The 27,629-nt window shown below is 36.1% G+C and overlaps 1 protein-coding gene across 2 annotated transcripts in view; it reads left to right on the top strand.

The window, feature by feature from the left end:
- AQR (aquarius intron-binding spliceosomal factor) overlaps positions 1-25,725 on the top strand; it is a 67,189-nt gene extending 41,464 nt beyond the window's left edge. For both annotated transcript variants that reach the window (XM_039378309.1, XM_027736469.2), the window contains 16 exons: positions 437-678; positions 2,204-2,347; positions 2,846-2,915; positions 3,417-3,527; positions 5,598-5,707; positions 8,195-8,330; positions 10,070-10,279; positions 11,078-11,215; positions 12,036-12,107; positions 13,736-13,923; positions 15,565-15,736; positions 18,006-18,176; positions 18,892-18,977; positions 19,786-19,960; positions 21,229-21,342; positions 25,205-25,725. In XM_039378309.1, the coding sequence (XP_039234243.1) occupies positions 437-678; positions 2,204-2,347; positions 2,846-2,915; positions 3,417-3,527; positions 5,598-5,707; positions 8,195-8,330; positions 10,070-10,279; positions 11,078-11,215; positions 12,036-12,107; positions 13,736-13,923; positions 15,565-15,736; positions 18,006-18,176; positions 18,892-18,977; positions 19,786-19,960; positions 21,229-21,342; positions 25,205-25,450 (2,385 nt within the window). In that variant the 3' untranslated portion in view covers positions 25,451-25,725. The remainder of the gene's footprint in view (positions 1-436; positions 679-2,203; positions 2,348-2,845; positions 2,916-3,416; positions 3,528-5,597; positions 5,708-8,194; positions 8,331-10,069; positions 10,280-11,077; positions 11,216-12,035; positions 12,108-13,735; positions 13,924-15,564; positions 15,737-18,005; positions 18,177-18,891; positions 18,978-19,785; positions 19,961-21,228; positions 21,343-25,204) is intronic.
- Positions 25,726-27,629: the final 1,904 nt, after the last annotated feature.

Raw genomic sequence — 27,629 nt, 5'->3', positions numbered from 1 at the left:
AAAAGAGAGAGAGAAAGGAGAGAGAATAGTTACCAGTAAGATTCAATGATTCGCATGGTGCCGGCTGGAGAGGGAGAAGAGAGAAGATCTCATGGAGTCTCGTGTATTTGTAGAGTTCAGTTTTCCCTCCCAGGCAGGATGTCCTGTCAGTGCCTTCCAGGCCAGAGTGAGTTGTGCTGTAGCCAGTCACAGGCTCCAGGGGTGTGGTGTGGGCGGGCTGCCAGCCCGGCTGCAGGGCTTATGTGTTTTGATACTGGTGTTTTGATGCATATATACACTGTATATATGGACTCAATGTAACCAAGTTAAAGAATGTCAATTAAGAAGTTACATTCTGTCATCTTAGAACAGATTTAATTGGTCTTCAGTATGATTTTTGCTTGGTAAAAAGTCAATCTCTCCAGTCCTATTTTTCTGATTTTTTTCTAATTTACAGGCTCTTCTGGAGACTATTAGGAATTTGATGAACACAGATTGTGTGGTTCCTGACTGGCTGCATGACATCATTCTTGGATATGGAGACCCAAGTAGTGCACACTATTCCAAAATGCCAAATCAGATCGCAACTCTGGATTTTAATGACACTTTCCTGTCTATCGATCACTTAAAAGCTAGCTTTCCTGGATACAATGTTAAAGTCACTGTTAACAATCCAGTTCTGCATGTACCTCCCTTCAGGTGATCTCAATATTTCAAGTACTGGTCGGGTATTCTTGCTGAAATGTGTTGTCAGGTGAAGTTATGTTCAGGGGTTGAGGGGAGATGCTCTTTCTTTTAAGATATGTTAAGACTTAGACAGTTACATGACAGAGTTAACCGTACTACAGTTAGGCTCAAGACCAGCTTCTGTTCTATTCTGTACAAAAATGCATCAGAGCATTGCTTGTAGATCAGCCTATGGAATATATGGGAGAAGCAAAAGTAGGAGATAGAATCAAGACACGTAGTATTCACTTCTGTAGTATTCATTTCTGCATTATGTTATCTAGCCTCCTCAAGGTCAGCCTAAAGAATTTTAATTACATATTTTCCTTATATGTCTCATTAAAGCAAGCTAAGAACAGGAATTTCAACATCAGTTAAAATTTGAGCTTTTGGAAACACCATTCACGCAAAACAAGGGGTTGAGTCTGAAATCCCATATTGCTTATTTTATTTTAGAAATGGTTTCTGAAATAAGATGCCTGCCTTTGTGACAGCTAAGTGTCATCTGCACGTTTTGTTTCGGTGGTGCTGTTTGGAGACTTGACAGTTCTGTCTCTCCTGGTGCACCTCCTTGAACTTTGGCAACTGAGTTTCACAATGCATAGTATTGGAGAACAGGTTCTTCAGCTAAAGAAGCTGTATCTTTTTCTCACTTATAGTTAATGAGAAGTGAAATATGTTTCCTTTTGAAAGAATGGATTTGGGGTGGGAAAAGATGTCTTTCCCGTGCACCATTCCATCTTTTATCATGGCTAAATTGAATCTTGAAAAGCATGGAGGTAATCTTCCATGCTTTTTTTGGAAACACTGCTTGAAGAATTTGTATGGAGAAGGCACTAACACTATATAATGATATAAAAGTAGTCTGAAGTTATCAAGAAAAGATCTCACAATTTTCCTCAATGATTTAGTGTTCATTTTCAGTTCGTAGATTAAGACAGATATTGCTCTTTATGAAGAGCTATTGCTCTTTGTACTGCTGCATTTGTCCTGTAAAGAAACTTAGGAGATTTACTGTTACAGATATCTTCATTTTTGTCTGGAGATAGTTGAATAGGCATTGGGATTCCTTCACCTGTGATTTGTTTCTGAATTAGAGAAGCTTGCTAACATATACAGACGGCTATAAAAAATTGAAATGGGAGGATAAAAGGCTTCATGTTTTGGGGCAATTTAGAACATTGATACATCTTTTTCCAGCTGGCTCTCAGCACTGCTCCTGGATTTCAAGCTATGAAAATAGTGCTTTTGACATACTTTTTGTCTAATCAGCTTCATCAGTTTATTTGTAATTTCTTTATCCTCATTAGTACTTGGTTTTTGTATTTGCAAAGTATTTGCAGCAAGTATTTGCTGCTGCAAGTATTTGCAGCACTTGTTTCCTTATTGTGTGAAAGTTTGTCTTAATGGTGATAAAGAAATATTTCTGTATAAACTTTTAAGACAGTCTGTGTTGTATTAAACACATTTAAGTGTAACCTTAAGTTATGTGTTACAGGATAACTTTCCCAATAAAGGGAGGTAAAGGAACAAAAAGAAAAGAAGATGGAAATGAAGAAAACTCTGAAGAAGCTAAAACACTGATTGTAGAGCCTCATGTCATTCCAAACAGGGGACCGTATCCATATAATCAACCAAAACGGTAATAAATGGATGAGAACTTATTTTAAAATAATAACACATGCATAGCAGTTCATATTCAGAAATGAGACTGATTTGTTTTATATTTAAATGAAACTATTCTATTATCCTCTATTAAAAAATTGACTTGAAGAACAGAGAGAAATACTGTCTGTTAGTATTTTTTTGTCTCAGGATTTTGAATATTAGGAAAATCATACCTAAATAATTTTACAGCATTCTCTGCAAATAATAAATAAAAGACAAACAGTCTTTTAGATGGGATAAATTTGTTGTCACATGGACAACGTGATTTATTATCTTGCTTAGAAATTGCAAGACTGTTGTGTCTATAAAGAAGATAGTTGCAATGTTGATTTAATTTATGCAAGAGTTTGTAAGTGTGTAGTTCTGGAGTGATTTAGCCAATAATTTAAATAAAACTTGTTAAAACAATTGCTTTTATCAAAACTGTTGGCAAAGTCTATCAGTTATCTGATCTTGTTTTGCTTTGTTACAGCAATACTATTCAATTTACCCATACTCAGATTGAAGCTATACGTGCGGGAATGCAGCCTGGACTAACTATGGTATTTTTAGGGATTCTGTTATTTTATTTATTTAATTCTGGCTTTAGGTAAATTCAGTTGTAGATTTTTGAGTAAATAAAAGAAATGAGCTCTCTTTTTTTTTCCCCCTGTTCTTTATGTCTGTGTTACGTGACTCTTTTTCAGTTGCGTGTGTCTTGGTGCTCTTTTCGCCGTTTCCCCCATGTTCAGCCGGTTCTGAGGCTAAACTACCTTTTTTCTCTGAGGAGGTCTGTTTCCATGGGTAGTGGAACCAATCAGTACTTCATATGCTGGATTACCATATTCCTTTTAGTCAGGAATCTCCCTAACTAGTCTGAATGAGTCTTTTATGATACATTGTATTTGGTCTTGAAGTTCAGCAAAGCCAGGGAGCACTGTATATTGTTTGAGATTGTTCTGAGTTTTTTTCCCAACTGACTAAATGTTTTTTATTGTGCAGTATTCTGATAATGTATTGATTCTTTGTTTGGCTTTAATTTTTTTAATTGTGTTTCATTTTAGGTAGTGGGTCCACCAGGTACTGGAAAAACTGATGTAGCAGTGCAGATAATATCCAATCTTTATCATAATTTCCCAGAACAACGAACTCTTATAGTTACCCACTCTAATCAGGTAAAGTGTCAATCATGTGTGAAATTTTCTTGTAATTACAATCTATAAGAACAGTAGGTATTGAAATTAGTAGTTTTGGGATTGCAGTTGTCTCTTAACAATGAAAGCTTGAGTTGACTTGTGTGTAGTTTTGCCAGTTTCATAATGTGAAATTAAATTTTTGAATTTGAGGTATGTAGTTTTGAGCTATTTATCGGAAGTTTTTAATAAACTTAACTGATTGGAGGTAGAAATTAGAAACTATTTTGAGAAAATCTCTGCTCAGTTCTTACAGTTGCACGTTCATTGTGTGCATACCAGATTTTGCTAATTAACTTTCTCATACACTGGTTGCTCTGTGCTTCATGCTCCTAAGGGAAGACCTCTTCAGCTGATTGTTTGCTTCCCATTCATAGGAGATTGAGTCTAACTGCTATTTCTCAAGTATATATAAACTAAAAAAAATAATGTTAAAAGTCTTAAAGAGACTTACTCTAAATTTCCCACTCTACTTTGCACTGGTGTCACCTCACCTTGAATACTGTGTGCAGTTTTGGGCACCACAATATAAAAAAGACATTAAGCTCTTAGGGAGCATCCAGAGGAGGGCTACAACGATGGTGAAAGATCTGGAGGAGAAGCCGTATGAGAAGCAGCTGAGGGCACTTAATCTGTTCAGCCTGGAGAAGAGGAGACTGGGGGGACCTCATCACAGTCACAACTTCCTTGTGAAGGGATGAGAAGGGGCAGGCACTGATCTCTTCACTCTCATGACCAGTGACAGGACCCATGGAAACAGCATGTAGTTGTGTCAGGGGAGGTTTAGGTTGGATATCAGGAAAAAGGTTTTTCACCCAGAGGGGGGCCGGGCACTGGAACAGGCTCCCCAGGGAAGTGGTCACAGCACCAAACCTGTCTGAGTTCAAGAAGCATTTGGACAATCCTCTCAGGCACATGGTGTGATTCTTGGGGTGTCCTATGCAGGGCCAGGAGTTGTACTCAGCGATCCTGTTGGGTCCCTTCCAACTCAGCATATTCTATATTCTATGGAATCTGCATCTGATTTGGAACGATTTGTTTGGAAACCAGGGTTATGTATTTCGTGGTCTCCCTAATTATCCCGTATTGTCTAAGTTATGAGCTGTTTTAACTGAAATACCACTTGAAAAACATTTCATCTTTTCTCATTAAAACAGGATCAGGCACTTACACTGTTGATCAAAGAACGGTGTAGGGGGCTTTGCTTTGGTGAGGAATTACAGCCTGGAATAATAAAGGCCAATCTGCAATGGGCTGTGGGAGAGTGACAGGTAGTGAAGTTTGGAGAAAGAGTTGAGAGCGTGTTTGTTGAGGAGAAGGGGAAGAAAATATTTTGGGGCGGGTAGGAGACTTCTTACCAGACAAGACTTCTATGAAGACATGATCTTGAAATTGTACCTCGGGAAATAAACTGTATCTCAGCAGGGTTTGTTCCCTATGCTTTGATGCATGACTTCCAGCTGGAAGTGCAGCTTGCCTATGTTTATTCTTAGTTTCATAACTTGATGATGCAGCACTTATAAAGTTGCTCCTTTGAGATAGACAGTTGCTCCTTTGAGATAGACAATTCCTCTGAATTAGACAGTTGATATTAAGCAATTAGAGAATTGAAGAGTTTAAGGGAGAACATTATCCAAATGGAATAGTCACAGCACCTGATAGTCAGTACCAGATCATACTCTTCTAGTGCACAGTAAAAGTTAAATTGTTTAAAGTCATCTAACAACAATCAATGTTTACAAAGTGTGCCTCTTGAGGCAGTTTTTTAAACTGATGGATTTATCAACTAAGTTAACTATGTGATAGAATTAAATTTTAAAATTGTAAAATCCAATTTAATTATTATAGAAAGTATGGAAATACAAGTGTTAGTAGGCTAATGTCCCTGTTGTCAAGATTAAAAGTTTCAATATTAACTTTGTTTCAGCTTCCATTTATACTAAAAGAGGCATAATTTCCTAGCTTGCTTACCAGTGATTCCTCAGTTTTCCTCTGCAAGAGCCTCTGAATCTTCTAAAAACTACCTTTTCTCCTGTTCTTGTCAATCTTTAGGCCTTGAACCAGCTGTTTGAAAAAATCATGGCTCTAGACATTGATGAGCGTCACCTTCTGCGTCTGGGTCATGGAGAAGAGGAATTAGAGACGGAGAAAGATTTCAGCAGGTGAGAGGAGGTGCTAATGATAAACTCACTTGCATAAACATTGTAGCAAGATGTGTGTGTTGAATCCACTCTACCTCCCATGTAAATGTGCAAGGAGCTGTGTTTGACAAGTTTTTACCTTTCTCATATTTTTGAATCTCAGTAACACAGGGTACGCTAGTTTTCCATACAGGGTTCAGTAATTTTGGTTATTACCTGCTGCAGAAACTGTGCTCCCTTGAGAATCTAAAGGCAGAATCAGGCAGTTGCTTTTTGACAAACTCAACTGCTTGAATAAAAGTAGTCCATTATAATTTTTGGGCTCATATACCTTTTATAGAATTATCTGTGAGAGAAGTTAAAATGATAAAGGTAGGTTCTTGGAGCTGCAATTTTGTTTGCAAATATGATATCACTTCTACTGTTACAATGAATGTTACATTAATAAACAAAAAAATGAAATTAAACTTTCTGCTTTTAATTCTTCAGATAAGCAACTTTGAGGTTAAGCAATATTTCATTGATAACATGTTGAAATATACTGATACATAAGGAAAGCTATCAACTCTGTATCAGTATAAAGACTTAAGAATCTTTTCTCCTAAATATTTGTATGTTTGTCAGGTGTTAGTCCAATTGACGTCAGTAGGATTAAACACATTCATAAGTGTAAGCACGGGTATAATGGTCGTGCACTGGAAATATTTGAACTGTCCAGTACTGGATTCTCATAGCAATACTTTGACTTCAAAAGCTGTAGTAAAAATTACATGTAGTCACTAGAAGCTACCCACGTATACATAGCTGAGCATTTAGCAAAATAAATATCTTGTGATTTTTTCTTTTAATTTGAATGCTTTGACATAATGAAATTATTCCAGAAATTTGATAGCCAAAATCTTAGTGATATGATGCCATAGCATATATTTATTTAGTAATATCCATAGTTTACTATATTCCTTGAACAGTAGTACTCATTATTAAAAGGAGTTTTGTTTGAGACGCTCTGCCTCTTTTCATACTTTTTCAAGGTAACTTCGGACCTATGGGATATTACTGCAGGTGTTACGGGTTCTGATAGTTTGGGAGGGAGGGGTAAAGGTTGAGGAATATATTTGAAGGTGGGCTGCACTACTGTGAGAAGTTTATTTCTCATATGCCTTATGTTTGTTTTTAGGTTGCTTCTGAGTTCATATTTTTTCTGCATGAGGTTGCTTTTGAGGGCACAATACTGCTTAAGGAATTTGTCCTGCTTGCAAGCTCGGTGTTCCTTTTTTGCACCCTCTGCAAGCACAGCAAAACACAGCAGGGGGTATAAGAACATGAGGTGGAGAGGAGCTGATTAAACTGGTACTGTCACTGAAGCACAAAGCGGATCAGCTAAAGAAAATTTTTGTAGGAATGAATGAATACATAAAAGAGGACATATGACTTAAATTGTGAGAAATAAGAGGTCACGGGAAGTGTGAGTGGGGGAAAAAAAATCTCACAACTGGTTGCAGCCACTTTTAATAATAATGGATTAGAGTTGTTGACAAAGAAAAAACTATTTAGTATTTCAAGGATCTTAATTGTCATAGTTCCTTCTCCATAGTCTTGGATTTTGCCAGTTGTCAGCAATATTGTATTCAGTTGTATCTTAGTAAATTCAAATCTCCACCTTTAGTACTCTTCTAAATAAGACAATAGAACTCATTGTGGCAGAGATAGTGCTGGGTATTTTCTGTGCAGAAAGCATATTTTATGAATAGTAAGTTTAATAAGAACTTGAAAGTTAGCCATTATTCACATTTGAGGTTTTAAGTATTTATGCATTTTCAAAAGAAAGTGTCCTGTTCCTCTCACTTCTTTAATTCCACTCATTTATATCACTTCTAAATTAGTCTTCTTTTACAGAAAATCTGATTCATTGATTTTTGTTCTTTTAATGAGTCTGGGAGGGGAGGAGTTCATGCAATAAAGAATTTGATTCCTAAAGGAAAAAAATTTGGCTTGAATTGTGTAAGAGAAGGAAGAATGGAAGGAGTAGGTTACAGACTAATTGTAAAAGTCATAGAAGCTATTCAATGGGCATGTAGGAGTACAGGATCTCTTATGAGTGAGTGCAGACCTGCCTGTTATGGTGTGCTAATTATCACATGACATTTTGTATATTGCCAAAGGAAGTAAGCCTTTTCCTGCTGAAACTCCGGGTATGGGTTTTGTTTATGATGGTCCCTAGTTTCTAAACAGTACATGGGAAGTAATGCTTTTCTCCTTCACAGGTACATCATAAGAATGTATTAGTAACACTTAGGGAACTTCAGTTGAAGTGTAAGATAAAAAGACCTTTATCTAAAGCACTGATTCTTGCATGGCTTTGTGGATTGTTAGGGCTCAGTTGATAAAAATATACACCATGTAGCAAATTCTTGGGTTTTTTTATTTCTCATTGTGATACTTAGATAAAACAGTTTTGAATTAAATACACTTAAATAAAAACGATGTTATATTTAATCCATTTCTTAGGTATGGAAGAGTTAATTATGTGTTGGCTCGAAGACTTGAACTTCTACGAGAAGTTGGGCGACTACAAGAGAGTCTTGGAGTCCCAGGAGATGTTTCTTACACTTGTGAAACAGCTGGCCACTTTTTCTTATACCAAGTAAGGATTGAAATACTTCTACATAGACAGTGTGACCTAAATATGTTATGAAACACTTTGTAAAAATTGCAGTGAATTTTTCAGAGTTGAGTGTAAAAATAAAATGCTTTTTCCTTGGTGGTTCACAATACAATACCAGCCAAGATTAAAATTGCTACATGACTTGCTTGTATTGCTGTTGTTTCAAATCCTGCCTGATGACTCACCAGTTGAAAGGTTAGCATGGCTGCCCTTCATGACTGCTGGCAAGTCAATCTGAAGCTTCTCCTTCAGATAAGAAAATCTGTGGGCTGCTTTACATTTTCGACCAGCACTGGAGCAGGTACTTGATGGTCCTGCTAGAAGGCTTTTATGGCATTAAATGCCAATGTGAAATCAAATGTTTAGTGTACAAAATGGTGAATTTTTTTTTTTGTATACTGTGTATCCCTCACTTCCCCTCCATATATTTTTCAGTGACACATCTAAATTAGCAATTAGTGTTGCATAAGAAGACCTGTAGAGTAGTACTTAGGATTAAATGCATCCACTGTATATGTTTTTACAAAAGTTACTCTGGGCTAGCCTTAGTGTGGGTCTTAACATTAAATGGACATTAGGTGTTGAAGTGTGCTGGGAGCACTGCTAAAGCTCATCTTCTGGCTGAGTTTCCTCCTAAATGAATCCCAGTTGGTATTTAAACCAAAGTACTGTAAGTGGAGATAATAAATTACTTCTGTACTGGGCTTATGTGGCAAGGTTTTGGTAGCGGGTGGCTGCAGGGATGATTTCTGAGAAGAGACCAGGGAGTGCCCTGTGCTGGACACAGCCAGCTCCAACAGACCCACCGCTGGCCAAAGCTGAGCCCATCAGCGACACTGGTGGTGCCTCTGTGAAAACCTCTCTGAGAACAGGTCAAAAACCACTCTGCAGCAGCTGAGGGCAGAGAGGTAAGTGTGAGGAACAGCCCCATGCACCCAGGTCAGAAGGAAAAGAAGGGGCAGAAGGTGTTCCAGGCACCAGAGCAGAGGTTCCTCCGTAGCTCAAGGAGAGGATCATAGTAAAGCAGGTTGTCTTACCTGCAGCCCATGGAGGACTGTCTCAGAGCAGATGAGTAGCCCATGGAGTATCCCACGCTGAGCAGGTGGATATGTCCTGAAGGAAGCTGCAGCCTGTTGAAATCCCATACTGGAACAGGGGAGAAGTCTAAGGAGGAAGAGGTGGCAGAGATGTAGTGTTACAAACTTTAATGACAGCACCATTCTTTCTGCACTGCTCAGCTGGGGAAGAGGTAGAAAAATTGGCAATGAAGGAGTGAAATTGAACCTGGGAAGAAAGAGGGAGTGAGAAGAAAAGTAGGTTTGGTTTTGGCTTTGTTGCTCACCATCTTACTCTGTTTTTAATCAGCAATAAAAGAAGATAATTTTCCACAAGTCAAGTCTTTTTTGCCTGTGATGCTACTTGCTAAACGATCTCCCTGTCTTTATCTCAGCCCATAAGCTTTTCCATCGTTTCTCCCCCTGTCCTGTTGAGGAGGGAGAGTCAGAGATGCTCACTGTTTGGGGTGGGAATCAGGCAGCCAGCCAAGTTCAACCCACCACAATTTCGAAAATGTCATCCTGACACAAGTTCAAATGCTAATTTAGATATACCTTACTTTTGTGATATTTTTTTTTTTAATGCTATGTATGCAAGCCTACACATTGCCAAAAATTTGGTGATATAAAACCACGTCAGTATGACACTTGTCTTTGCCATAGGTAATGTCTCGTTGGGAAGAGTATATCAGCAAAGTGAAAGTTAAAGGTGGAAAGCTGCCAGAGGTCACAGATGTCTCCAGTTTGTTTCCTTTTCACCAGTATTTTGCAAATGCTCCTCAACCAGTTTTCAAAGGCAAATCCTATGAAGAAGATATGGAAATTGCTGAAGGGTGTTTTAGACATATTAAGAAAATATTCACTCAGCTTGAGGTAAGACGTGACTGTTAAAGGTAACTGGATCTGGCTAATCCTATAGATTTGCCTATAAACTTTACATGGTCCCAAAAATCTCATTTGCCCAACATCCAAGAAGAAATATATACCTCTAGGCAGCTTCATTAGCCTGCAAGGTGACAATTTCCACCTTTGAGTGGTAGAGGTATGTTTTGTGATAGAGATATGGGTCTAATCTCTTTTAATTTGATTTTAGGAAGCAGCCATTCTGCGTGTTCCATTTTCACTGATTAGGTTACTAGGATTGGTACACCTGTCTGTCCTCCTCTGATCCTTACAGGGTCTTCATATTTACAGTGAATTGCCTTTAATCAGATAACCTAAACGTAACTTAAACAGATTATCTTCTAATTTTGCCAGAATTGCTTGAGAGGCTTTTCAAAGTTAGAGCAAAGGTGATTTTTTTGTATCATTTAGTCATATTAATGGTATATTAACTTTATGATACTGAATTTACTTCAGTAAAGTAGGAAACAAAATTTTGGGGGATTCTGAGAGGGTTCCTCAGAATTAATTGAATAATTGTCTGCAAATTTTTATATGCACACATGTTCACAGAATTCTTTGACAGGTTTTTAAAAGATTGTTTTTTGAAATATGCAAAACCTGGAAACCACAGTAAATTATTCAGATTAGATTGATATCAGTAGATACCTTCATAACTTCCTGGTTTAATTATATTAAGAAGGTGGCCAGATAGTTTGAGTGGGTATATTTTATATGTTATATTTTTTTGTATTTTGACTTTCAAGAATTTTCTTTTGTCCTCCATAGGAATTCAGAGCATTTGAACTTCTCCGCAGTGGCCTGGATAGATCCAAATACCTGTTGGTGAAAGAAGCAAAAATCATTGCCATGACTTGTACTCATGCTGCTCTGAAACGACGTGACCTGGTTGAATTAGGCTTCAAAGTAATGATTATACTAGTGTTACTATACTACTTGATTTTAATGTTGATCCCCCCCAGCCCTGTATAAACCTTTTTATCTGCCCTAAATCTAGGCAACTAGATTATTTTGAGTTGCATTTTTTTACTAGTGTGTTTCAATTTGTAATTTTACTGAAGAAAAATGTAACTCATGTAAGATGAAATAATTTTCAAGTTCTTGTATATATGAAAAATGTTTAATAGTGCATTCAAAAAAAAAGTTAGTTTTGCTATATTCAGTAATAAGCAGCAGTGATAGGATTAATAAAATAGAGGCAGAATTGGTATGAAAAGCATGGCCTTTAGAACTTTAGTTACCTAAAGAATTTTAACCATTTGAGGAAAAAGAACCACGATGCAATGCTGTTTTCACTCTGCAGTGGTAACCATAACTATTAATTCAGTGCAGACTTTTTTTCTGACAAAAGCCAGACACCAGTAATTCTTTTGCTGATAATGCAGTGTATTGGATCACAAAATGGCTCCTCTTCAGCTTCAGTGCAAAGAGACCAAATTAGTTTGCTCCACTGCAGAAAGCTTTTCTCTTGTGGATGGGTTATGGCATATAGGAAGCATGTAATGTAGTTCAGTCATGGATTCCTTCTAGATGTAAGCCCTGACTGGTATGGATGGATCTGCCATTGATGTGGTAGGATTTCATCCATTTGGTAATACTGATATTTTGTCTATTCCTGCTGTAACTGTTCCAGCCATCAAAAACAGAATGAATAATGGTAGGCTGAATAACTACATTAATTTGTATTTCTATCTGTATGGACATCTCTTTACTTTTTTTTTTTCAGTATGACAACATCTTAATGGAAGAGTCCGCTCAGATCCTGGAGATAGAAACCTTTATACCTCTTCTGTTGCAGGTTAGACTTGAAATATAAAACATATTTCAAAAAATTATAAACAAGAGTCTGTGTTCTTGAACAATAGTGAATATTAAAATGGAAAATATCTTGTGCAGAAAGTAACTCAGAACTGATATTTGCTATTTGAGTAGGCAGTAAGAACTGTCACATTGATTATGAAATTATTTTATTTAGTGAAATAAACATCTTACAGGTTTTTTTAAATGCTTGAATGAGCATTGAATAACCAGCTACATCAGGCTGGTGAGGGAAAATAAGTGCATATGAGGAATGCAGAAACTGAAGAGTTCGTGTAATTAAAGCAGACTGTTTCACCAGAGAGGCATATTCTGGGGGATTCCATTAGTATATTTACATGAGCCATCCAAATAATCCTTGAAAATTGAGTGGGTTTTTTTTTAACAAAACCTAAAGATCTAGGCTTCCAGAGTAGCAGCACTTGATTTCTTCAGTTGCAATTCAGAAAGAAATTTTTAAAAACTGCTTTGTTTGGTGAGCTCTCTGTCCAAGATTAAAATTGCTGCTAAGAGCAGAACGTCTATATAGAATGCTTGGTCTTCTCTAAAGCTGTAAGCTTTTGGGAGGGGTTGAAAAAAAAAAGAAAGATTTTTTTTTTCCATGCCAATAAAAATAATTTTCATACTCTTTCTTACTAAGGCATTTTCAGACTTGATGAGTTGGACAGTCCACAGTTCAGTTTTCATTCCTTGCTGTCTGATCAGAAACGGTTTCAGAGCTCTTCCAATTCAAGTGACAAGAAAAAGAACTTTAGGTTCTATCTTGAATAGTGCTCCCATGGGGAAAGGAAAATATCACAGGAGTGCGTAAGAAATGAGGGTCTGGCAGGTGGAAGTCTTCAGGATTCTAGTTCTTGGATAATGTTACCCGCACAATCTGTTCCTTTTATGTCCCTGTATTTTTTCATGAGGTCTGTCAGTATGTAACATGGGTGCACAAAGGATGGTACAGAACTGGAAAGAGATATATGAAACATACTGAAGAGAATTCAGTCCAAGAGCCAAGATGAGAGAGAATTAGTTAGAGGCACATCCTGGTCATGGAAGAGACCATGTGAGAATTACAGAGGTAAAGAGGTGAAGCACATGAACTACAGAGACACTTGAAAGGCAGGTTAAGTCTGTGCCTCAGACATCTGAGCACTTAAACTGTTTCAGATGCATCAGTCATCATTCAGATGCTTCATATTCAATACCTCAGAATCCTGAAAGTAAAGTTCAAAGGACAGTTCTGGAGTAATACTGCTATGGAGTAACCAGGTTTTTTTACTACTCTAGTGTCTATAATTGTAGTTCTTCCTTTTGTTCTCTGACAGTGTGTTACTTTTGGCCTTTAAAGCAATGTAATATGATATTTATCCTGATATTTGTCTACTAATTTTAGCAGATAAAGGTACCTATTGTTTTATAAGAAAAAAGACTTTATTTAGAATTCCACTCTCTGATTGGAAAGAAACTAATAGTCTTTAAAATGACTGCAGTTCAGTGTAACTTAAATGTTGGAATTTAGAGATTAGACAGAGGCAGCCAATTTAACTATTAATGTGTTTTAATTGAGTGCCTGGATTATATCATAATAGTTACAGTAGTGTAATTTTTTAATTCTAGAACCCCCAGGATGGATTCAGTCGTTTGAAGCGGTGGATTATGATTGGTGACCATCATCAGTTGCCACCAGTCATTAAGAACATGGCTTTTCAAAAATACTCCAACATGGAGCAGTCTCTTTTTACACGGTTTGTTCGTGTTGGAGTGCCAACTGTTGATTTGGATGCGCAAGGAAGAGCAAGAGCAAGGTGAGATAGCAGATTGCATGTCTAGCTTGTATGGAAATACCAGGTTAAAACTGGGAGTAGTGCACATATAATTTTGGAAACTTTATTTTTTATTGTTAGGACAGAAGTTTGCGAAACTGGAATTTAGTTGTTTTGTTCCATTTTTTTCAGCTTAGACTAGGAAGGCAGTTTTTACTTTGCTGAAAAGCAATGAGATTTCTTTCTTCATTGTTATTTTTATATAGTAGTACTCTGCTGTTGCATGAGTACTTCAATGAAAATTATATTTAAAGGAATTTAATATGCTTAAGTGTTTGGGTTTTTTTTACAACTGAGACTTCTTTGCAGAAGCTTCCTTTTCTAAACTAACATTTAATATATTCAAGGTTAAATAAAGATTTGATTTATTTAGCGTTGAGTATATATTTCCCTTTATTCTGTAAAAGGGTACTTTTCTTGTAGTATTTCAGCAGAGCTGCATCTTTCATTGGTGGCATCTAGGTTGTCCACACAAGGCCATAAAGCCTTTTTTGTATTAAAGGAGATACTGCATCTCTGTAGTAAAATAACTTTTCTTTTTATCTAAGTATTTGCCATTTCACTGTGGTAATTTAAATATCAGATTTATTTATTGTGTAAATTGCATATTTGTGGTGTTATATTAAGAAGGAAAAATAAAACCAAATAAGAGAAAATTACTCTATATAAAATCTTGCTTTTTTTAAGTTTAGTTGTAAATCTTTATTTTAGGCATAAAATGTAGTTAACAATATGAAGGAGAACATTTTTTTCATGTAGGAAATGTTGAGAGGGTAGAATATTATTTTCTAGTCTTATGAATGACAGTTTAAAATGCAAATTCTATCTGAGTATAATGGTAAAAAAATGACATTTATTTTGCCATCTACTATTTCACAACATCTCAGTGAATTTTTTAGTGATAAGAGAGCACAAGAATTCCTTCATTTTGCAAGTAATTTTTTGATCAAGGATTTTTTTCCATACCTTCCTATGCTTTGTCCTTTTTGATCAGAGGTAGCTTACCCATTAATTATCTACTACTTTATCTGGTCTGGATATTGTTATGCATTACTGAGTGAGGCATTTTGGTTGTATTACTGTCCTATAAATACCAGAGATGATTCAGAATTAGGTAGATTTTGGTTCTTTCCCTTCATGTCTTATATTAGTACATGGCAATACACAAAATAAGTAACAAAATAAATTTCTTTTTAGAGTAAGAAATTCTACAACTGTTAATGCAGAAAATGGGTTTTTTTCCTTACTCCTGTTTTGTAAAGAAGAATTAATATTCCTTAAGTTCTGTTACCCATGAAAATTTCCACTAGAATTCTTTGCAAAATTTTAATCTGATCAAGTAGAACAGATTTAAGGCTGTGTGTGCCACAATGAAGTGAAATCTGAAGTTTTCTGTGAGACAGAACCAAACAGAATCACAACTTAAAAGTAATATTGCTGGATAGCTTGTTCAAATAAATTCATTTATATATGTATAGCTGCCCAGCAAAGTTATTCTTTTCATTGAAGGCCTACAGAAGCACTAATCTTGAAAGCAAGGAGTTGTGTGCAGGTGAACTGTTTTGAATGAGTTCGAGAACCTATAAGTAACTCTTTGGGGTTTGTCTCTGTGGTTTTGAACAGTTTATGTAACCTCTACAACTGGCGTTACAAGAATCTGGGTAACTTGCCTCACGTGCAGCTTCTGCCAGAGTTCAGAACAGCCAATGCTGGGTTTTTGTATGACTTCCAGCTTATAAATGTAGAAGACTTCAATGGCGTAGGAGAGTCTGAACCCAATCCATATTTCTATCAGGTAAGAGAAATATTACATGTATAATTCTTTTATTCTGAATATGACTTAGTAGATCTGCAGTGAAGACAGGCTATCAAAATACAGTAAACTGATGTTTAGTTCATGTTCTCAGATCAGAGTCATGTGTATGTGTGATTCTTTTCCTCCTGTTAATAAGTTTTGAATGTTGAAAATGGTAATGTAATATGTTGTATTTTTTGCTCAGTGAATGACTTTTATATCTGTTTTCTCGATTTTATGGGAGAGATGAGATTCAGTGTGTAATTCATTACAAAATGTCATTTTGACCTAAGGCAAATTAAAGTCATTGCAATTCAGCTGCATGATAGTGAAATAAAGAGTAGCATTTAACCTGAACATGAAGAATCAAAGTTTGCTTGGTGGCACATATTTGAGTTTTAGGAGTCGCTGTATTGATTTGATTTATATGTAGGAATGCTAAAAGGTCCGTTCGTAGAAGAATAAAACAGTACTGCAAGAAATATACATCAGGCAAAGAAGCATTGAGGCTTAAGTACATTGCAAAAAAGCCCTTGATCTTGGAGTTTCTCAACTAAATTTTCAAATCAAACCACCACCAACAGTCTCCATCTATTTCCCTTAAACTGGGAAAACATTTTACACTTGTAATAAGATGCTTATATTTTCAGTCCTTTTATTTTTCTTGTTTTAAAAGCAGTGATGAAACAGACTCTGGTGCCTAGAATACCAAGCTTGAGTTTTGGAAAAGTTAGAAGCTGGAGCTGTGTGCAAGTTAAGGAGTTTAATTCAAACATGGAGTTAACACCTTATATTTTGCTTAATATTGTGGAAAGCAAACAATAGACTTTTAAATAATAATATTAATATTAATTTTTTCCCTGTGAAGATCACTGAGACTTATGTTAATCTGTTTTTAAAAAAGGTGTAAAATATATTCATAAGTTTTGCTTTGGTTCCTCTCAATGTATTTTAATACAAATTATTTTGCTGTCAGTGAAGAAAGCAATGGTGAGTCATAATGCACTTTATCCCACTTCTAGATTGAGGACAAAATTGTTCGGAGAGTTTCTTTTGGTTTTGTTTTTTAAACTGTAATGCAGAAGTAGTAAAAAGTTGTCCAGTGGAAGATGAACAGCTGAAAGGAGTGCCTGATAATTGAGAGTATGAGCACTGCTTAGACCACTCTTTAGCTAAAGAAGATTAAGAACACTGATATGAGGACACAGAACACATTTGTTATTACAACAGTGCTTTCATGTGCAAATTCCTCTATTTCTTCCTACTATTACTTTTTTTTTTTTTCCCCAGGATCTTAAGCATTGCAAGATATTTAGTGGAGTATATTGATGGCATTGCATGGTTTTTCATGAGATAAGAGATTGCCACCATGTATTATTTCTCTTTGTGAATTTGGGCTTTTCTTTCCAGACTTAGAGGGGATTAAAATTTGTAGAATAGCTTTACACCCACAGGTGTTTGATATGCCTGACAACTGCATTTTCCAAGTAATGCAGAGCCCACTTAGTAAGAAAAAATAAATGAAGCTGGTATGTCCAGCCTATTCGAACATGCGCCAAGTGGGGATAAAATTCCAAGTATAAATAGATCAGGAGTAAATGTCAGCATTTGAGAACAACTTCTTAACCTGAAAGATAATTTTTGTTGACAGAAAATGGATTTAAACAGGCTATGAATAACTTCAGTCTGGAAATAGAACAAAACTTCCTATAACCAGAAGGGTGGTTCTTTGGGACAGACTTATAAAGTAAGGGCACAGAAAGTAAGTTACAATGTACAAAATAACAGCTGGTCATTTGAAATTGAATAGGTATGGCCTGCAGTAGAAATAACTGGATTTCATAATCCAGATGTCTGTCTCCTAATGAATACATGAAAGGACTTTATTCTAGTTCAACTAGTTCTTACTTTCAGTTTACTGGAGAGTGAGTCATTGCAGCTTTTTGGGGTGACTGTTTGGAACTCTTGACTAAATATTGCAAAGTTTCAGTTGGTGCCTGATAATAGTATTGATGTAGATATTTCCAGTAGTTCTCTGAAGAGGAATTAGAGCAAAGTTATTAAACCTACTTATGGTTCTTTTATTCTTTCAAAATGGTTTGTATGAAATCAGGAAAGAATTATCAGATCTAGAGACGTTTCAGCACTAAGATATTTGTCTAAATACATGACAGTGTCACAGGTGTTATTCTTTTTAACCTTACAGGCTGGGTAACCCTTTTTTTGTCTTCTATTTTTTCTTTTCTTTTTCTCTCATTTTAAACTTTAGAACCTTGGTGAAGCAGAGTATGTTGTGGCAGTTTTCATGTATATGTGCCTGCTTGGTTATCCTGCAGACAAGATAAGTATCCTGACAACATACAATGGACAGAAACACCTGATCCGTGATGTCATTAATCAGCGGTGTGGAAATAATCCACTGATTGGACGGCCAAACAAGGTGACTTTGAAAATATATTAGTCATTGGAGTGGTTCTGCTTTCTGTGTTTTTAAATTGTCATACTGTCAATAAGACTAATTTAATAGATTCACAGCTACCTGTGCAAGTATTCCCTGGTTCACTACACATTTATTAATCTATGTTCTATGGAATTTCGTAATTAGTGCCTTTGTTTCTACCTGTTGGTAATTTGACAGAGTGAAGTCAGTGAAGGTGAAAAGACTACAGGTTACATGGGACAGAATAACTCTATTTTGTAATTTATTTTGTCCTCAATAAAAACAGCAATCCCCAAAACCACACCTTTAGGAAGATCCATCCAGGGTGGAAATTATTTGATAAAACATATGACGAATCTGATGAAACAAATAAAGAATGTAGTTATTAAAGTCTGGTGCTAATTCTGCAGGTTAAAATTATATTATAAAACCAATGACTTTCTGTAATCTTTTGATATTAGCACCCCACTGCTAGTTGTCTGAATTTAAAAAAAAAAAGAAACTATATTTAGTCAGACAACTCCTCTAACATCTTGCAAAACAACTCTAGACTTTTTGGTTAGAGACCAACTAAAACAGTTAAAGCATTTTCTTTTCTATTCTTGTTTACTGCAATCTCAGTCCAAAGTTGATGTTAAAATTTTAGTGTCATGTTTTAAGTGAAATCGCAAAGATTAATCTATGGAGGTTTTTTTCTTGGTTTTTGATTCTCTAGGTAACAACTGTGGACAGATTTCAGGGTCAACAAAATGATTATATTCTCCTTTCACTAGTGCGTACCAAAGCTGTGGGCCACCTTAGGTAAGTAAGAACACCTTTTGTAGTGTCATTGAAGTACATGTTCTCTGTGTCAGATACAGAAATGTTTATAGTACCTTGTACAAAAGTGTTAGATTATTTGGGTATGTAGTAGAAATGAAGTTTAATGCTATATATATAATGAAGTTGAGACATACTTCCTTTTATAAATGTCTGGTACCCTCTTCATGATCACTTAATCCTTTAGTAATGGCTCTTATACTATAATTAGTTTATATTACTACAGATAGGCTGAACTTGGTTTCAAGTAGAATGCTAAGACTGTAATGTTTGTTGAGCAAATGCAGGCTTAAATTTTCTCATAAATCCTTTCCTGTAAGTGAGACTTATTTATTTTGCATCAGAAGTGTTTGATCATTGCATGAGTTACATTATTATGTGTGGTTTTAAATGTGCTTTTGTTTTGGGATGGGATGGAGGAAGACTTGTCTAATCAGCAATAGTTAGATGAGTTATCAAATTCATCTTTACTCATTTGGTGATACAAAAATGGTGTTGGGATTTGTTCTCAATGCTTACTCTCAACTTTACTTGTGAGGTGTAGGAAGATAGTAAAGGGTGTTTTTTCATATCATTATTGATACAATGGACCTATATATATATGGTTCTATATAATGGTACTAGGGTTTGGTAGCTATTGAAACAGTATGTAAGGAAAAAACTAAAGACAGAATAGTATTTTAGCAGATGATTTTATATTTCCTTTAATTGAGACTTTAGCATACTTTTAGTTATTTTATTGCAACTATTTATCAGTGAAAAAGAACATGATTGATTTTGTTTTCTGAAGGGATGTCCGACGATTGGTTGTTGCCATGTCAAGAGCCAGACTTGGACTTTATATCTTTGCAAGGGTATCACTATTTCAGAACTGTTTTGAACTAACTCCAGCTTTCAGCCAACTCACAGCTCGACCGCTTCACCTCCACATTGTTCCCACAGAATGTTTTCCAACAGCAAGACAGGTAGGAATAGCTGCACTGGATTTTGGTATCTGTAATGGGTGTTTGTGTTTGCTTACTTTTTTTGAATGGGCTATGGAAGATGGAACTGTTTTCTCTGCTAAACCAGTGCCTCCGCCTCTTGGCATTGGACCAGTCTGCCCAGGGAAGTGATGGAATCATCATCCTTGGAAAGCTGTGTGGATGTGACACTTGAAGATATGGTTTAGCAGCGAACTTGGCAATGCCACTTGATTATTGGATTTCTTGATCTTAGAGGTTTTTTCCAACCTTAACGATTCTACGAGTCTATGAATTATGTCCTTAGAGTTAATTTTTATCATGATACATGCTAGCTGGTTTTAATTGATGCTTCCATAAAAATTATCAGTATAACTGTTGTGCCTGTGTAATGGATTCAGTATTTTTCTTTTGTGATCAATAAGTAAGCTTTTAGTGCTTACATATTTTTGGTCTAGCTATGAAACAAAGTTATTTCTCAAAAAAGCCACATAAAGCTAATCACTTCTCATACAAAGACATAAAGTTATATTTAGCTGAATAATTCAGGATAACCAATTTAACCAATTAATTTTTTTTTCTTTTTAAATTAGTTCCAGAATCACGAGAGTTTGGCTGCTGTGCTAGGTTCATAAGCACAAAAACCTAATTTGTAATATGCGCTAGATCTTTAGGGAAAAATTTGTATTCAGCATCTAAGCACAGGGCACACAGAGCAGGCTGCTAAATGAAGAAATAGAGGAGCATATCTGCTTTGCATACTGAACCTTTGAGAAGGGGTGCCTGCATGTACCCCAAATTCAGTTACAAATGTTTCCCTGGTCTTTAATGCTGTTGACAATTTTGGGAGGGAGCCCTTCAGTTGAAACGTTCAGATCACGTGTGCAACAAGAGTGCAATGTGCATGGTCAGTGAGTGTGAGCAAAAAACAGCTGGACTGCAGAGGGCAAGTAGGCCAAGTCCTAATCATGAAATATTTGTGCCTTTAATATGTTAACTTACTCAATTCCAAAATGTACTTTATGAAGTAAGAATCAGAATCTGGCATTTCCTTTTGAAATTTCTTCTTTGGGATGCAATATCATTATTAATCCAGTTCCCCAAAGTGGAATACCTATACTTGCTAACTTTCCAAAGAATTAAGCAATTTTTTTTCTTTGAAAAAGAGTATTTAACTTCTTGGGGCTTATGTTTTCTAATATAGTTGAATAACTTTTGAATAATGGTTGCTTTGCTTTGTTTGCTTTGTCAACCTTTTTTACTTTCCTTAGAATGGAGAAAGACCATCTCACCAAATACATGTTATTAAGAACATGCCTCAAATGGCTAACTTTGTGTACAATATGTATATGCACATGATTCAGAGTACTCGCCACCATCAACAGGTAAGGCCCTTCTAGCTCTTGGCATATGTGCACTTAAAACAGAATTGTTTTTTGGTAGAAGCGGCATGAGAAGCTGTTGAGGTTTGAGACTGTTCCTGTTATATTTCAAATTCAAGAAGCGTTTGTGACTGGGAGTGAGAATATTAAAAGAATATTAAAATATTAGAATATTTAATATTAAAATATTAAAATTAAAATCTTGCAGTAACAAAAGCTACATCTTCTAGAAATTTGAGCCCCAGTTTAAGGTCACTAGTAGTAATTGGTGCCAGGTGGTAGACATGGCTCTGTCTGGTCCAAAAATACTATTCATTAATACTAAATTTCAGTATTTACTTGAAAATAAACTTGTGTGTTATATTTCAGGTAAGTGCAGCTAGTGAGATTATAACACCACTGCATGTTGCAATAATGTTTTGAAAGACCAGATCATGTTTTGAAACCATTTTAACCATGTTAAATCACTGTATTTTCCAGGCTGGTTCACAGCTGTAGCATTTTTTGTTCTAGAGCAATTTTTTTTAGCACTAGTTCAGCACCAAGCAAAATTTCATGGGGTTGGAAGCAGTTGTAGATGCTTTTTGTACCTAGTTTTGTCAGTGTTTAATCTCTGAACCCAACAGAAAACCGTTGTTATCATATGTAAGTATAGTTTAGAAAGTATACTGAGCAGAAAGCTGCCTTTACTCGTCATACTTGGATCTGTGAAGCCTACAGGAAGTTGACAGTAAGTGGAAGGGAGAGTGGTCTTAAATGCTACCCCTCGACTGCATCAGCTTTTAGCCAATGTCTGGCGTGCATCCTGTTTATGTTACCTGTAATTTATTCTTTCGTGGTACTCTGAAGTTCCCTTATTGGTTTTCGCTCTTCTGAAAGATTTCCAAAAGTAGACAAAATTGATGTGAAAGGACACTACTCACTCTGTATTAGCTGACTGTGGGAAGAGAGTGTGAATGTGACTCTATGCTTGAACAGATAGTCCAAGGTTCTTGTCTGTGAGATACAGGTTCTGTTCTGTAATGCAAAGATGTCTCTGTGCTACATCCTCTTCCTTTCTTCCACTGTTTCATCAAATATGGAACAGTGTAATCAGTAGAGATCAGAACCCAAACTTCTCCTTTAACTGATTTTCAGACTTCAGATAGAAAATTTTTTTTTTGTCTGCAGTTCTTATCCAGTGATTCTTGGATTTTATTTTATTTTTTCTTCTGTGAGACAGCTTCAGCCAAATTTTCAGCATTTTGCTACCTAGAAAAAGCCTTTGCCAGGTTGTCCTGCCAGACAGGATACTTTCTCGCTATTTTGGGGAAATGCTCTAATTATCTGTGTGCTGTAAAGAAAAGGGGATAGAGAAAGAGGAGTGACACTACTAAAATCTCTTTTTCTTACAACTATTTTTTATAGTAGTGAAGGAAACTCACACTGTTTTGTTAGAAACCCAGTTTAGGAGCCAGTTTGTCTAATGTAGTTGGAGATCTTTCAACCATGCAAAATGCTATGTGATGAAGACTTACTAGACTCTGTAGTTGGTCACATTCAGGTGTAAATGAATAGCCCTGTCAAAACAGGGAAGTGTGTATACATGTCCTGAAAAGCAGATGGTAGCATCTAAATATTACCAGCAAATGGGTTTGCTTGACACATTAAACAAATATGCACCTGATCCTTCTGCTAATGCTGGTTATTCTTTTTGGCATCCTAATCTTATTCATTCCTAGCTAAAATTAGTTACAAACCTGCTGTTTTCCTACTGTGTCACTGAATCACATTCTTCTTGCAGGGGAAGCCAAGTGAACTATAGATAAAAAGCAAAGCAGGCATTAAATTTCTTTTGTCCTATTTAGTACAATGTAATATTTTTCCTTTTCTTTTACACTAGTCTTTATAGTAGTAGTCACAAAGCACAACATTCATCTAACTAAATCACAGAAGACTGAATTTGTCTCATACATCAAGACTGCATTTTTTTAATGAAAGGATCTCTGGTTTGGAAATACATCTTCTGCGTACAGGTGGATTATAGAGACCAGTGTGATAACTTTGAAGTCTGTAAAAAATGCTTTTCATATCTCTGCTAGTGGTCATAATTGCTTTATAGATTTGTCTGTGCTTAGTAATATTCGTAATATTAGTGCCATCTAATTGAAGGTAAGACTTCACTGTAATTAAACACTTAATTTGTCATGTGAAGCCAAGTTGCCTTTTGAGGAAAACAAAACTGAATAATCATCAATGGGAAGTTTATCAAGCTTGCATTTAATTAAAACAATCCACAGGATCCCAAGGAAATATCCATCATGTCATTAAATAATGTCAGGCTGCAAGAAGTATGAGTGTTTCTGGACAGCCTGGAATTGTATAGCATCCATACTTACATTTCAGCTCTCTGTGTTCTTGATGTTTTTTTCCCAAGTGGGGAATGCATATAATGTTTTGCAAACTACTCTTTTGGTTGCAAGCAGAACATTTAAACATTGTTTTGACTGTTAGTAGAACTTGCTAAGTTCTACATTTACAGCTCTGTGTGAAACTTGGATAAGTACAGATTACAGTCACATAGCATTTTATAAGGTGTTGCAGGGGGGAATTATGGAAATAAGTTGTTAAAGACAGGCCTGTTAAAGGCCTCAAAACCAAGTTAAACATATGAGTTTGAATTGGTAATAGGTGAGTTATAGTAGTGTCATGTGTGGAGTGGGAGCTTCAAAGTTCATTAGAGAAGCCCTCCCATAGAGTCACGAGGTGGACCCCCTTGCTTTCTAAACTCCTCCTCAGAGAGGAGCCAAGGTGCAGCTGGATCCAATCTTAGCCCCAGATGTTGTCAAAGGATTGTCAAGTCTAAGAAATTACAGAGGTGTGATTGAACCTTTGTACAACTTTGTCCCGCAGGATTAAGGATGGCAAATCAGATATATTTATATAAAAATGAATTATTTATTATGATAAATGTTTAGACAAAAAGATCTTAATCAGAATTATTTACTACACAGTATAGAAGCTAAAACTACTAGTATAGTATAGTATATAGTTTATATCAAAGCAATTATATTAAAGCAGTTATAAGAAAGCTAGCAAAATAAAGAAAGAATTATTAGGTAGAGATTGTTGTTACCCATACCAACGACTGTGGGCAAATCTCTTTCAGTCAGCCTCAAGGGGTAACCTTGAGGAACATCTCCTACCAAGAGAGGAATCTCCACACACGCTCCAAAAGGGGTATGTTAGAAGAACCTGCCATTGAAAAGTGGGATTAGACTTTTGTAGTATAAAGGGATTGACTGTCAGTCATATGTCTCCAGGTCAGCTCTGTCAGTTTAGCATTTTTAGATAAGGATACTTTACCATATCTGCCACACCTTTTCCTCACTATCAGGATGTTTAACTTTGGAGTTAGTGAGTCAGACTGATTTTAGCACAATTCAACACCAAAAGCAGCATGATATCCCCTCAAAGTCCACCACTGATAGCTTTGCAAAATAGGGCACTGTTCAAGTTGTTTTGCTGCATGCCAGGCAGAGCATCCTACTACAGGTAGGAATACGCATGTTGCTCCAAGTAGGGATTTACCATAACTTGTCTTACTGTTTGGGGTAATGGAACGTTTGCTATCCTTGAATTGGAAGGCCTGACTTGCTAATACCCTCTTTTCAGGAAAAAAATATATCTGAGATGACCGTTTTGTGAGCCAAGATTATTTAATTTTTTTTATATAGGACTGAAGTGCTTACTAATCATTAAGGCTTCTAAATCTTAAGTCTTTGTTGTTAACTTGGTATGCAGACTAATGGAAAATCCTAACTATAAGGTGAACAGTTCAAGCTAAAATGTAAAAACTTAAAATCCTTCCTTTTTAATCATTCAGCATTTACTGCCCCCACCTGCCATGATTGAAGAACCAGAAATGACTCAAACTGAAGAGACTGAAGTGGAAGGTGAAGGGCAAGACATGCAGGAAGATGCAGAAGAAGAAAATATGGTACTGGAAGAAATTATGAAGGAAGGAGAATTGAATGTGGTAGAAGTGGATGAACATCGAAAAATGCCCGAACACCCTGGAAGAGACAGTGACAGTGGAGACAGTGAACCTGAGAATGAGACTGAAAAGTGATTAACGGAATGCTTGTCATTTAGGCATTTTGAAAAATGGATGGGGAAGAGCAGTTAGAAAAATTGCTATTTTTATACTGACTTTTTTTAAAGGGTTGCTTTTGTAATGCAACTTGTTTGATATATTTGTCACTGAATGCTTTGTGGACTAGCAAGATGTTTGGCAAACATTCTACTGAGTTCTTGTCAGTATCGGTAATGTAATTTGTTTAATGGCCTCAAATGATATGCATTTTCCTTTTCATAAGTTGTTCAGTAAAGATGCTTTTTATACCAGTTTTGAGTATTTGACCTTTAATTCAGTCACTATGTTACCCGTTAAACCTCACCGATGAAGTATATTCAGTATTAGTCAGACACTCTTTATAGTTTCCGTAGTGTTTTCCCCTGGAGAACTCCTTATGCAGAACTGTGCTTATGTACACTGAGATGGTATTTTAGGCAAAGGCTCAAGTTCATTAAGATACTTAGTTGTATGTCTGAGAAATGTGAATTATCATGCGACTTTGAAGCATTGAAAAGCTCTATTGAATTGTGACCTTTGCAGGTTCTCGAGGTTTCCTAAGTCCCAGGTACTTGTAGCAATTTCTCACTGTTGACTTCTGATGCTGTTTTTAATTTATTATTCTTTACAGAAGAAGTAAGGGTGCAGCTTTTCAACAGCACTGATTTTTAAATTGGTGTTTTGAAATAAATTTCTTTTGATTTAAAAGGAGACAGTAATTGCCCAGGCTAAAGCCACACAAGGAAACAAAATGAAAATAGTTCCCTGAATGCAGGGTATGCAAAACATACAATATTGATATTAATGACATAATGGTTGAGTGGTGTTTTTTTAGGGTAACTTCTGAGTGTACACATTTCATAAAGAGATCAGAGAAAGGGTTTTTCCTGATTCATTAAGATTACTTTTCATCTTGACAAATTATTCAGTGGTTTAATGAGACTTATGAATTTCCAAGTAGATTTTCAAACAGCAATAGCCATAACATCACCTTCTGTTGCTGGCAAATGGAAAATTTTTGATTTTCAAGTGTTGCAGTCGTGAACCTGCCAGATGAACTTGCTGTAATGACTAGAGAATGATTAACTTACAAGCTTTTTTAATAGCGTTGAAGTTTTTTATTTAGTATTTTTGTAGTATAATATGGAAAAAAATAGCATCAAGTTAAATGTAAGCCAAGCTCCATGAAACACATCTAGTGTGTTCATCCTGAGATCTCGTTTGCTCCTCCCCCAAAATCATTCTCCCCCCATCAGTTAGAGGGGAGGTCAGGAGTAGCAAATCTAAATACTTACCTTTGGTACACTGTGTTCTTTTACATTTTGTCTTTGCTGAAATTAAGTTTTCTCAAAGAAGAAACTAATAATTTGAGCAGAATTTCTGTTCTTTCCTTGCTTGTTTTGATTGAAGGGAGCATACTGTTTGTTACTGAATTGTCTGCCATAAAAGAAAAAATACTGCAGTGTTGAACATTTGGATATTAAGTTTCATGCAATAACAATCACATGTTCATGCAGAACTGAATAATACAAGGCCTTCAGGCCACAAGCAACTAGCTCAGCTGAGGGTTGTCATCTTTGTTTTCCAGCCTATTTTCTATAAATACTGAGTCTGACAATCATTTACTTGCTTTAGTATTTTACCAATTTGAAAAGGATTCTCTAGTTGTCTTTTTTGTTTTTCTTTTTTTTCTAAAATGGATAATTTAACTGACAGAGATTCTATCAATAGTTAGGACAGAAGGACTTTTAGCAAGCACCTGAAGTTGAAAGGAGCTTCAAAGACCTTTTTGAGTTGTGCACAGTTTGCAATGAACAATATGCACAGCTACCTGTGTGATGCTGAGTTCTGTGTGCGAGTCCCAGGTGTATGTGGTCACTTTGGCTGAGTCCTTGCAGGACAAGAGTTGTCCTAGACTTCAGTGTTGCCCTGAAATCGTGAGTGGAGTTGTAATGAAGGTTGTTTCTGGCTAAGGTGCAGGAAGAGGCAATCAAACTACAAACAATTGCAAAAGCTTGAACAGCCTTAATGTGCAGCTTTCTGAGGGACCAAGCACCACCTGTAAAAGAGATGGAAGGTTTTGTTGAGATAACTTGAGCAAAGCAGGTTGTTTGCTATTCTTAATGTCATCTTCCACATGTTAAACTTGACTTTTTTCAGGGACGTGGTAGGATTA

Source organism: Pipra filicauda, unplaced genomic scaffold (genome assembly GCF_003945595.2).
Source record: "Pipra filicauda isolate LSUMZ 115617 unplaced genomic scaffold, ASM394559v2 scaffold134_size1991817_pilon, whole genome shotgun sequence".
NCBI lineage: Eukaryota > Metazoa > Chordata > Aves > Passeriformes > Pipridae > Pipra > Pipra filicauda.
The sequence above is the reverse complement of the archived record's forward strand: the minus strand, read 5'-3'. Positions and strand labels throughout refer to the sequence as shown.